This window comes from Pteronotus mesoamericanus, unplaced genomic scaffold (genome assembly GCF_021234165.1).
Source record: "Pteronotus mesoamericanus isolate MK-2021 breed Mesoamerican mustached bat unplaced genomic scaffold, CSHL_Meso_final scaffold_54, whole genome shotgun sequence".
NCBI lineage: Eukaryota > Metazoa > Chordata > Mammalia > Chiroptera > Mormoopidae > Pteronotus > Pteronotus mesoamericanus.
The window spans coordinates 32,207,483-32,219,971 of NW_026555321.1; the positions used below are offsets into that span (position 1 = coordinate 32,207,483).

Sequence of the window (12,489 nt, forward strand, 5' to 3'; positions counted from 1 at the left end):
AGCAAGTGGCAACAAGGAAGGAGTAACTCTGTGGCTTGAACAGGAGGAGGCCGACTGGAGTAAAGGCAACAGAGGCATGTAGCAGGCCTAAAGCGCAGAGGCCCTTTCCTGACAGAGCTGGCCGAGGCCTGTTTCACCTATGGTTAGAGCTGACTTAGACTTTTTATTCTAGTAACTTTTACTTGGGGCCCAAGCGAGGGGCTCAGGAGGTCACGGCAGGCTCCTGTGCATGCTCAGGTACAGAGTACACTGTGGGGACCCTGAGCAGCCATTTTTTTTTGACAGCACTTTACACATGCATGGACTCTAGTCAGACCATGCAGTAGCATCTCCAGGCTCTTCCTGTAATGGCCAAACCTACAGTCTATTGGGGCAACTATGCTTACTCTTAGGTCACCCTGGGCAGGAAGATCCAATCCATTAGGCCAATGTACACCAAGAGTGGACAATCATCCCTTCCTCACTTCTGCTCTTCCAGAAGGAATCAACCTCCAGAATTCTGAGGCAAGAAATTACGCCTAAGAGAAGAGGTAGGAACTCCCAATCTGGGAAGGGAAGGCAAATATTGCTCATCAAAAGAGGAATTGTATTATTTATGAAGCATCTACTATGTAACTGTTTACATACATAATTTTATTTAATCCTCACAACAACCCTGGGAGGTATGATCCCCATGTGTCAGATCATAAAAAGAGGCTCAAGTATTCTTGCTTAAGGCAAAAGGTAGTAAAATGTCTGGCTAGAATTCCAACCTAAGTCAGTCTAATATCAGAAACTGTTCGTTTCACTGTACCACACTGCCTTTCTCACAGGCTAGATGATTTCTAAGAGTCTCTCTGAGGCAGGGTCGTAAGAAGCTAGGAAAATTCCTGGGTAAATGGAATGGGAAAACTGAGACAAGATAATTAAACAAGGCGAAATAATTTGACCAATCAATAGCCAACTAGTGAATCACAAGACATTATCCTCCCTAACCAAGGACACTTGAGAACAAATGGTTTACACCTCTCCAACCTGACCAGAGAATAAATCGTTTAAATCACCCTGGTCAGAGAGAGAGAGAGGACAGAAACCCAATTAATACCATTTGTGCCAGCCAAACTCTAGAATGGATGAAGTCAGGGGACCAAATAACAAAAACTGTTTTAGAGCCAGACAGACCGAAGATAAAAGTAAAGCAGTAAAACTTAGCAGAGAATAATACCAAACTCTCCTATATACTCATTTTGATACATCAGCATATTAAAAATGCACCTGGAAAGCTGATGAATATTCTACTGAAAACTTCCCCTAAAATTCTTGCCCAGGAGATAAAAGCCCTCAAGACAAAGGCTACCAGGGCAGGCTCTTTCATGCAAGCCTGTTCTCAGACATCAACTTTTTACTTTCTTTCTCCCAAACTCTGAGGGTCACCACAAGACTTGCAACCAGGGGAACAGCAGGCATCAGCAGCTCATCTCAGGCTTACCCTCTGAAGCTGTCTCCAAGGCTCTCCTTCTCTGCGATGTTCCAGTCAGCTAAATAAGCCTCACCTTAGCTCACTTCTGTCACTGTGACCTTCACTTCCCAGTGAGCTAACAACAGCCCCACCTTGGCTCACTTCTTTCCTATAACATTTCTAGGGAGCCAAAGCAGAGGACCACCTAGGCTCTCTCCTCTTGCTTCTTCCACCCTAAGTCCTTCATTTCGCTGTCCCCAGCTTTAATAAATGTTTCCTCAAAATCACCCTGACTCGTGAAATCTTTCCCCCACAAAGCGCCCACACACTACAGGCCAGCCTGAGGCAGACCTGCCCAAGGCCCAGTCCCCGCCTGGTGACAGCTCCAATGCCTACTCTCTAGTTTTGTAAATACCAAGGAAAAATAACCCTCCCTCGCATTTATATGGTGTTGTGTATTTCACAAGGCATGTTCATACTACTTTATTTGATCTTCAAAACAATCCTGTGAAATAGGCAGGGTTAATCTAGCCCTGTGATTAGTAGTGGGTGCATTGGTACTTTAATCCCAGTCTCCTGATCTAAACGCAGAGCTCTTCCCACTGTATGCTTCAGGAAACACAACAATGCTGAGGAAATATTGCTACAATATTGGAAAAGCCCAGAAAAGCAGAATCCCACAACCTAATAAGCAGGAAACTAAAAGAAACAAAATGGTGCCTCTCTTTTTGGCATTGACAGTAATTTTCATCATGGGTCTTCGAAAGCACTCCAAAATCACAAAGTGCCATTCTAATAACCAAAGGAATTTTTACTTTTTAAAAAACTAGTATTATTTGCATCTCAGTTTGAAAATTAGCAATCTGGAACTGGTGCACATAACCCCCTTAGCCACAAATTTCTATCTGTTCATCTCTGCTCTTCAAATTCTACCCCTGCTTTAGTCTAGTTCAGCGATTTTCAACCTTTTTCATCTCATGGCACACATAAACTAATTACTAAAATTCTGTGACACACCAAAAACATGTGGTTTTTGCTAATCTGACAAAAAAGAAAAAGGCATAACTTTGGTTGAGTTACAAAACAATATTAATTAGCAATTACCTACCTTTTGTGCTCTGAAGTGACTTTAAAAAGATCAGGTGCCTATACCTTTATGTGATTTCTGGTGCCAAGAATTAACCAATCACATGTAACCTTATTATATGATGTAATCAATAAGATGCAACTCTATTATATGACCTATATATTTATGCAGATGGCTATTGTTGTGTTGGCTGGTTGTTTTTTTTTTAATTTGATAATCTAAGGGAAGAGAGTTGAGTGCCCCTAACTAGTCAGGTATTGCATGTTTAAAAAGTTCTTGTGGCATGTTGGTTAAAATCGCTGGTCTAGTTCTTTCCTCTGTGAAATACATTCAGACTTAAGTCTACAGTAGGACAATTTACTTCATTCAATAAGTTCAAAGTGCACGCTGCTAGGTACTGACCAATGGGTGAGTAAAACACATGTAAACTAATAATTCTCTCAAGAAGACGTACATAAAAACGCCATGTGAATTCAAAGAATTGACTCCTTGAACTGAAGGAAACGGAAGGCTCCAGAAGGGTAATAAAGTAGAAAAGGGAAATTTTTAAGCAAAAAAACTGGGAATACATGAAACCAACATGGGAAGTCTTAAGAGGGTCTGCTAAGATAGTGTGTGGTGAGTATTGGTAGATAATGCAGGAACTGCTGCATGGAGACCACACTTTGGAAATCTCTGGAAGAGATTAAGGAATTTTGATTGTTCAAAAAATAATGGCACATAGTGGACACTTATTGATGATCCAGAGCTGTGCTGCTGATACACTTACTTGTACATGGGGATGCAGGAAGAGGAATGAGTATGATGTAGAAGGCAGAGTTACGTTTGATAGGATAATCAGGACATTTAGAGGAAGAGATTTTTGCAGTTACAAAAGTACTGCTAGTAACCTAATAGTGATTGAGTACATACCTGTTTGTAGAACAAAAAAAAAAGACTTAACTCTAGAGGGGGCAGAGATCTGCAGTGAGAGATCGAGCATAATCCATCCACAGACAAACAAGTGGTTAAGAGCAAAGGGACACACATCTTTTGAGCAGTACTTACCTTGTGTCATTATTAAGTGTGAAAGGGCCTTTAGTTCACAGATATTTTTCTATTTTTTCAATCAAGGAACATTGATTTGTTGTTTCACTTATTACTGAAGCATTCATTGGTTGCTTCTTTTATGTGCCCTGACCAGGGATCAAACCCACAACCTCTACTTATGGGGACAACTCTAACCAACTGAGTTACCCAGCCAGGGCTCACTTCTATTTTTAACTTACCCGCTTCATACCACTAAATAGTGTTCATTAGTTGTTTCACATTTGTATCATGTTTCACCTAGGTTGCACATTCCATGTGTGCAGGGGTACTTTAAAATTCTTTTGGATACCATAATATAATACAGTAGTGTGGTTTTATTTACCTACAGTCAACCAGAGTCCAAAATACTAAATGGGAAATTCCAGAAGTAAATAAAAGTTTAAATTGCATAACATTGAATTGTGGGATGAAATCTCACACTGACAGGTCACATTCACATAATTTTTATTACAGTGTATTTATAATTATTCTATTATTGTTGTTAATATCTTATTGTGTCTAATTTATAAATTAAACTTTATAATAGGTATGTATGTATGGGGAAAAAGAACCATAGCATAAAGTTTGGCACTATCTGCGGCTTCAGGCATCCACTGGGGATCTTAGAAAATATCCCCCAGATGAGGCCAACTACTGTATCAAACAAATAACTGACACTCTGTTAGTACTGAATGATAAACATGAATATATGACCAAAAGAAGACTCCATTACCCAAACTGGATAAATGAGAATGGACCATTCTATAGGTGAAGAGATTATAGGCCCATGATAGTTCCTGTCTACCAGCTACAGGGTGGCAACTATGACATAAGTTCTTACACCCTGTGCACTTCTCTATGGCCACTGCAGGTTTCATAGGGAGCTTCCATCTATCTCCTAGTGTAGGAGGGCATTCAGGCAATGAACCATCACACTGTTAAATCACAAACACAAAGCACAGGGTGGACAGGGCAGTTATAACTTTATTGATGGTCTTTTTAATTAAAATGATTCACAATAGAGACAACCTGCAGGGAAAGCAGCCTCCTAAATGTTTCTTGCCCAACAACCCATAGATTGAAGAATTTGGTTTATTCTCCATCTCCTTCAGTCTCGGAGGTTAAGAGGTAATGGATGGAAATGGAGAGAATGACTAAGAGGCGAGGACGATACTCAGTCTTAAAAGAAAAATCCTGAAAGGCTTCAACTTAAACTAACTGAAGTGTGATTTACAGCTGTTCTTCACTCAGTTCCAGCCAACCAGGAATAAGTTAAATATAGTTTTGCGAACTCGGCTGATGACAATAGTAGCAGCTTTCCCAAACTTGGGCTTAATTTGCACTAGTTGTCAACATCACAGCTGTTAAAATTACACCAAAGATTTTAGAACAGCTCCTTTACCCTCTCAATGGGAGGGCTAGGCTTCACCCCAGAGATCAGTCCACCAGGCAGGCTTCATTTACGCTTCTTCTCCTGTGTGCTGGTAAACCAAGAGTCTAGGAGCTTCTTGCTGTAGTACAACTGCCAGGCATGCACTTGAACTGCCAGCACCAACACCAGGTACATGACGGACACAGCAGAAAAACCAAAGAGGAAGCGGTAGGCCTTCCCATAGCGATAGAGCTGCTGTGCAGCAGGGAACATCTCCATGCTGCCATAAATGAGCGGCGCGATGGAAAAGAGCCCCATGCTGATCATGGAGAGCACCAGGTAGCTAATGTTGTTGCGGGGGAAGGAGAGAAGGCCCAGGAGAGAGGGCACAATGCTCAGCAAATATGGGTACTCCCACTGATAGGGCATGGCCACCTGATCATGCGACAAGAGCCTCAGGTGTCCCACACTCATCTTGGCAACCAGCAACAGCCATATGACCAGATGCACGTAGATCAGCTTCTTGATTTCATACTTGAGAGTCACACTGTGGGGCAGAGCAGAGGGAGAAGTACCTTTCATTCAACATTTTCTGACCAACTATATGCCAGACAAGTATACTGGACAATGGGATACAAATGTCAGTAAAATACAGATCCTGCCTAGACACTTGCCACAAGGAACAGAGGAAGAAGAAACAGAAAATGAACTGCAAGAGCTCTAGTAAATATATGTTGCAAGATACATGGGATCACAGGAAGCAGTAATCAATTCTGCTTGGGATGGGGCATCTAAGAAGGCTATTTAGAGGAGGGTGATAGTTGAGCTGCGCTCTCTGGGGTGAATGGAGATGGGAATTCCAAACAGAGGTAATTGCATGCAGGCAAAAAGACATGGGCATTTGTATTCCAGGAAAGCCAGTGGTTGCATATGGCAGGAATACATTGTAGAGAGGAGGGGAGTAGCAGGATATGAAGTTGCAATGACTATGAAGAGTCAGTTTAAAGGCAGAAGAGTAACTCTGAGCCGTGTTCAGAAAAATGACTTCACACCCTACGAGTATAGCTTAGATGAAGGAGGTATAGGCAGTGAGAAAACTAGCTCTGGTTGCTCATACTTCTCCAGCTAGAGTAGACTGTTTCATCTAAAGGAAGTACATTATTCCTTACTCTTCTAACTCTCTCAGGTCATAAATGTATCCTCTTCACATACTGGAGGCCAGTTTCTGCTCTGGGCAAGCAAGAAAATATTTGCTTGGATTGTAAGGTGTCCTTAGGCAGGGGTCATAAGGATAAAAATGAATTGAGGGTCCAAAGAGTTTGTCATTCTTGAAAACTCTGGAGAGAAAGATGCAAAAAAAAGCATTCTGAGAGAGTTAAATGGATTTAAGAAAATAAATTTTTAAATTTTTTTATTTTAAAAATATTCATTACAGAAAGTGAGAAAAGGTGGAACAGTCAGTCATCTCTAGACTTTAAGATGCATGAAGACAGGGACAAGGTTTTCTTTTTGTTTTGTTAACAAGCTTTTTAATTTAAGGTGCAATATGCATACAAAAACCAGGTCTGCTTTTTCTATTATATCCTCAGTGCCTAGCTCAAGATGCATGCCAAGTAGAAGCTCGGTAAATGTTTTTTGAAGGGGTAATGAAGAAATACCTCTTACGTGGGGGTGTTTATAAAATTCATTTTAGGCAGGGAAAGGCTGGTCTTTACGGTCCATTCCCCAGAAGGGCCCCAAATATAGCTGCTACCATGTATTGTGCAGACTCGTGTTTTGAGCTAGATCTTATGCTATGTCCTTTTACGAATTACTAGCTCACCATTTCACCCAGCCCTAAAAGATCGATTACTTGTTTCCTTTTGCAGGTGAAGAAACTGAGGGTCCATTAGAAATTAGGTTTCCGAAGTTACACAGCGGGCCCAGCATCACCGTAACTGGAGCCCAGGCGAGTCCACACCCCTTCAAGGCACAGGGCGGATCAAGGGATGAACCTACGGGAGCGGCTGGGCTTTCCAGAACTGGGGACCGACCCGGGAGGAGGGGACTTGGCAGGTGAGCGGGGACTGGCTAGGGAGTAAGAGCCTGATGTCGGGGGGGTGTCACTTCCCAGGCCCTACCGGGGGAGCCTCAGAGCTCCTCGCCTCACTTCATACCTCATCAGGTAATGCTTGGCGACACGCTCCCGGTGCTGGAAGTCACTGCCGTCGGTTCCGGCAGCTCGCGGGCCTGCCCGAGACGCCATCAGCCCCGCCCAAAACCCCGGAGCCCCTCACGCCAACCCTCTGCAGCCTGCAGGATCTGTTCGCGCCGTCTCAGTTCCGGAACCCCAGCAGGCGCACAGTTCTATGAAGCCAACTTCCGGTCCCTCTGTCTCAGGAGGACCGACTCTATGGTCACTCTCTTCCCGCCCACCCCGTCTTCCCGCCCACCCCGTCTTCCCGCCCCGCCCCGCTCAGGCCGCCTCTTCAGTGCGCAGGAAATTATCTTCGCAGCTCCCCCATGCCTGCCTTGCCATCTCCTTGCATTCTGCCTGGCATATTTTTCAAATATGCTAAGGCCTTGAAACAATTAATTAAGTAGAGGAAGGAAGTTGAAGGGTGGTTGCCAGGGACTGGGGGAGGAGGGAACAAGGAGCTGTTTAATACGTGCAGAAATGAAAAGGAAGATGAAAAATTCAGGAGATGAATGTGGTGATGGTTGCACAATAATGTGAAAGTACTTAATGTTGCTTAGCTGTGCACCTAAAATAGTTAATTTTGTTCAGGACATTTTAACCCAATAAAAAGTAAATACAAGATCTGGCACAAATGATGCCCCTTGCTTATTACAAAATCTTTTATTACAAAATCATAAGCATGTAATTCTGTATCATAACAATATCACACTCAAGTACACAATGTGACATTTTAGGTGAAATGTTTGTTTTTATTTTATTTTATTTTTTTTACAAACTTACACACTTGAGTGATTTAGAGGCCAAGTAATGCAGCATTTGGTCAGTTAAGAAAGGCACCTCATTGAAAATATATCACAGTGTTATCAAGTGATTCCAGTCACAGGATTTGAGGACAGGAAGGGCAATCTTTGGGTGATTGCTTAGGACACTTGTTCATTTATTTAAAGGGCCCCTTCACACATCATGGATGAAAGAAGGCAAGAGTGTAGTAGTGTGGCACACATTGGGTAGTTGCTGAATGCTTACCCATGAGGTCAGGTGGGCTGGTAAGTCAGTGATAAGTGGGGAAGGGGGTGAGACCAGCCTGGCCCACCCTCCCTATGACTCCTGTAAACCTGATTTGCTTGCTGAGCCACTGCCCCCATGAGCACTCCCCGTATTTCTTTCAAATGTGGAGATGATTTCTTGATCTCATGGTGTGGGGAACCAGCGTCAGTAGTTTTACTACATTTGCTATAATAAAGGCTTGGTGATGATGTACTCTTCTAATTTGACCTTATCTGGGAAGCAGTTTATCTGCCCTTCCATTCTAAATGATAGCTTTGCTGGATAGAGTAATCTTGGATATAGGTCCTAAACCTCTCATTTTTTTGATAAAGTCTTGTATCTTTATTCTTTTCTGCTTGAATGTTTATTTCTTCTTTTTGCTCCCAATCATTGATTTGCGGCCTGGTCTCCTTTCCTTTACTATTGTTTCCCTGTATATTTTTCTTTATTTCACTTTGCATAGCCTTCACTTTTTCCTCCATTTTGCGACCATACTCAGCCAATTCAGTGAGCATCCAGATTACCAGTGTTTTGAATTGTGCTCATTGCTTAGTTCTATTTTTGGAGCTTTGATCTGTTCTTTCATTTGGCCCATATTTCTTGGTCTCAGTACACCTGTTATGTTGGGAGGGGCAGAGCCTTAGGTATTCCCTGGAGGTGTCGGGGGACCACCCCAGCCTCAGGTTGCTGCCTTGTGACACTGTGTGTGGGGGAGGGGTCCGAGAGGGGACAATGCTGCTTGCTCGGTCCTCAGCCGGCTTTCAGTCACTTCCCCCGCCACCCACAAGCAAATAGGGCCCTTCCGTTGCTGATTCCTGGGTGGGTGGGTTTGTGTACGTTCTAGGACCCTGTGGGTCTCTCCAAAGGAGTCTCCTGTGAAGGCGGGAGTTTGTCCCGCTGCTGCAACCCCCACAGGTTTTTACCTCCAGAGGTTTTGAGGCTTTCTATTCCTGCACTGGAACCCTGGATTGCACGGTCTGTCTCACTCCCCAGCTGTTCCTCCTGGTTTATCCACATGCAAATGTGGGACCACCTGATTCAGTCCGCCAGCCGCTGCCTTGCCTCTCTGCCCCTGCTGCCTGTCTCTGTTCCTCCTACTAGTCTGGATGAATGTTTCTCCTTTAGCCTCTTGGTTGTTGGACTTCCATACAGTTTGATTTTTCTGGCAGTCTGGTTATTTTTGTTTTTAAATTTGTTGTCCTTCTTTTGGTTGTTTAAGGAGGCAAAGTGTATCTACCTATGCCTCCATCTTGGCCATAAGTTTTGTTTATTTTATGTCTTTGACTTTACTCATAGTATTACAAATTTAATATTCAGGATATTTTTTAATACAATTGCATGTATAATTTTTTTTGGCTTCTTGATTTTAAGTCATAGCTATACCTTCTCAACTCCAAGGTGTCTCAAATGATTTTACTCTCTTCAGAGTTTGAGAACCATGCTCAGACATCTGGCTCACCCATTAGAATGTGATCTTTTCAATGAGAGGGTTGTGTCCAATATCTGTGTCCCCAGGAGCCCACTATGCGTGGCACAACGTAAAAGCTCAAGAAATGCTGTTGAATAAATAAATTCCAATGGAGTCAAACCATCTTCTTCTAAGCATTGTGAAGAATTTTCTGGCTCATGGAACCAATCTCCCATTTCTTCCCTCTACCTCTACCCCCCATCACCCACCCCCACCCCTCTGGCAGATATTTTCTTGAGCTTGTGGTTATTATTGTCTTTATTGTGTACAAAGTCCATGATGCACTGGGTGTTCGTCAGGGCCAGACTGCTTCTGAGTCATCCATTGGCCTATCATGAGACACTGAACACATGTGGAACATTCAATAAATGTTTCAGGTGTGAATGTCCAAAGGAGGGGCCACAACTCTTTTCCTCAGCTTCCTCCCTGAAGTATTTGTTTAGACTTTCTGGTTCTTGGTCTGCTTTAAAGTTTAGTGGTTTGTATTCCTGTCTCCACACCCTACTCATTCCCTTCTTAAATCCTATGCATTGATGTTTCCTTGACCTGGAACAGGGAGAGGGGCGGATGTTCCTCCCACGGACTATTAAAGACTGACTTCCCGACTCAGGCAGGATGCAATAGACTCAATGTTTGTGTCTTTCCTCCCCAACTCTCCCCATGCTTATGTTGAAACCCAATACCCAATGTGATGGAGTTTGGAGGTGGGGTTTTCGGGAGGTGGGATTAGTATCCTTACAAAACAGACTCCCTTGCCCCTCCCCATAGGAGGACACGGAGAGGAGAGCTGCCTGTGAACTAGGAAGCCAATTCTCACCAGACCCTAAATCTACCTGTACCTTCATCTAGGATTTGCCAGGCTCCAGAATTATGAGAAATAAATTTCTGTTTTTTATAAACCATTAATCCATGGTATTTTATAGCAGCCCAAGTGGACTAAGTCACTCCAAAGCTTCAAAAGACTGGCTTCTCACCAGTCAGGATTTAGCTGAAAGCTTACCTCCCCTCTGACCTTCTTAAATCCAAGGCCAATCTAGCTCTCCAGCCATTTGCTATCATATCACCTTGTTTTATTTTCTTCTCAGTGCATCGTTATCTGAATTATTTTGTTCATTTGCATATTTGTTCATGGTCAGAGTTCCCCCCTCCTCCAGTGATGTCAGCTCCTTGAAGTATAGGACAAGGCGGCTTTGTTTCCTGGTATATTCTCAGCCCCTGGGAACGCTGGCACATGTGAATGATGGTAGCTTGGGAGCTCCTCCAGAGAAGGATTTAGATCTAAATAATAATGGTGATGAAAAATTATAATTATAGTAGCTATTAATTGAGCCTGATGAATGTACTAAGCTCTACAGCAAGTACACTTCACAATTATCTCATTTAATCTTCATGACAACCCAATAGGGTAGGAATTACTTTTAATCCCCATTTGTCATTTCCAGCTGAAGTTTAGAGGAATTATGTCACACAGCTAGTCCTGGACTGCTGATTTTCAAAATATTGTACCTAAGTAGCCACGGCTTCAGCATCACCTAGGAATTTGTTAGTACATTTTCTTAGGCTCCACCCCAGACATACTGAGCCAGAAGCTCGGGGGTGGAGCCCAGCAGCCTGAATTTTAGCAAACCCTCCAGGTGATTCTGATGCACTCACTGGTATGAAAAATCCTGCACTAAAATTGGACTAGTTTTTAAAAAAAAACAAAGAAACAAACCTGTGTTATTTACTTGACCAGTGTGGCTCAGTTGGTTGGGCATCATCCACAAAGCAAAAGATTGCCAATTCAACTCCTGGTCAGAGCATATACCTGGGTTGCAGGTTCAGTTCCTGGCCAGGATGCATAAGAGATGTTCCTCTCTCACATCGATGTTTCTCTCCCTCTGTTTCTCCCTCCCTTCCCCTCTCTCTAAAAATAAATAAATAAGCCTTTTAAAAAACTGCATTATTGAGATATAATTCACATACCATGCAATTCTCCCACTCAAGTATAAAATTTAATGGGTTTTAGTATATTCACAGGGCTGTGCAATCATTGCCAAAATAAATTGTGATTAAATTTAACAGATTAGAACATTTTTGTCTCCTCTGAAAGAAACTCTGTACCTATTAACAGTCACTTCCCATTCCCCTCCCATTCCCCAGCCCCAGCTCTAAGCAACCACTAATACATTTTCTGCCTTTATAGTTTTGCCTATTCTGGACATTTCATATAAATGAAATCATAAAAACATATATGTGATCTTTGTGACTGGCTTCTTTCACTTTACATATGTTTTCAAAGTTCATTCATGTAATAGCACCTATCCTTTTTATTGATGAATAATTTTCTACTTATGGATATACCACATTTTTTATCCATTCATCAACTGATGAATATTTGGGTTGTTTCTAAATTTTGGCTATTATTAATAATGCTAATAAACACTCACGTATAAGTTTTGTATAGACAAACATTTTTATGTCTCTTGGAGATTATATACGCATATCTAGGAGTAGATAATCTATTTATCTATCTATCTTTCAATATATCTAGGAGTATAATTGCTGGGTCATAGATCTTACCCTCTGAACCACTACACATTTCAACTAGTATTAGCCTCTGCTATTATTAAATAATTATATTATTAATAATACCAATATTCTCTTCTATCTATTAAGTGTCTTTGTTGCAAAGCCCTTTACTTTTATTATCATGAATCCTCACCTCAATCCACCTTAATCCTTTGATACAGGAATCATTATTCCCTTTTGTACAGGGAGAGAAACTGGAGATCATGAGCATAAGGCAACTTGTCTACACTCAGCAGCTACCATGGGTGGAGCTGGAGCC

At 42.3% G+C, this 12,489-nt stretch overlaps 1 protein-coding gene across 1 annotated transcript; it reads right to left on the minus strand.

The window, feature by feature from the left end:
* Positions 1–4,561: 4,561 nt before the first annotated feature.
* JAGN1 (jagunal homolog 1) lies at positions 4,562–7,281 on the minus strand. Its single transcript, XM_054595883.1, has 2 exons — positions 7,122–7,281; positions 4,562–5,512 (listed from the first exon to the last, which is right to left on the minus strand). Exons 1-2 carry the CDS (start codon positions 7,208–7,210, stop codon positions 5,050–5,052), a joined length of 552 nt encoding a protein of 183 aa, XP_054451858.1. The 5' UTR covers positions 7,211–7,281; the 3' UTR covers positions 4,562–5,049.
* Between the last annotated feature and the right edge of the window lie 5,208 nt (positions 7,282–12,489).

Bases quoted from the DNA above. Each gene is read 5' to 3' on its own strand.
- JAGN1 (XM_054595883.1), bottom strand. From the start codon at position 7,210: ATGGCGTCTCGGGCAGGCCCGCGAGCTGCCGGAACCGACGGCAGTGAC. The intron at 5,513-7,121 runs GTATGAAGTGAG...TCTGCCCCACAG, and splicing joins GCCAAGCATTACCTGATGAG to TGTGACTCTCAAGTATGAAA.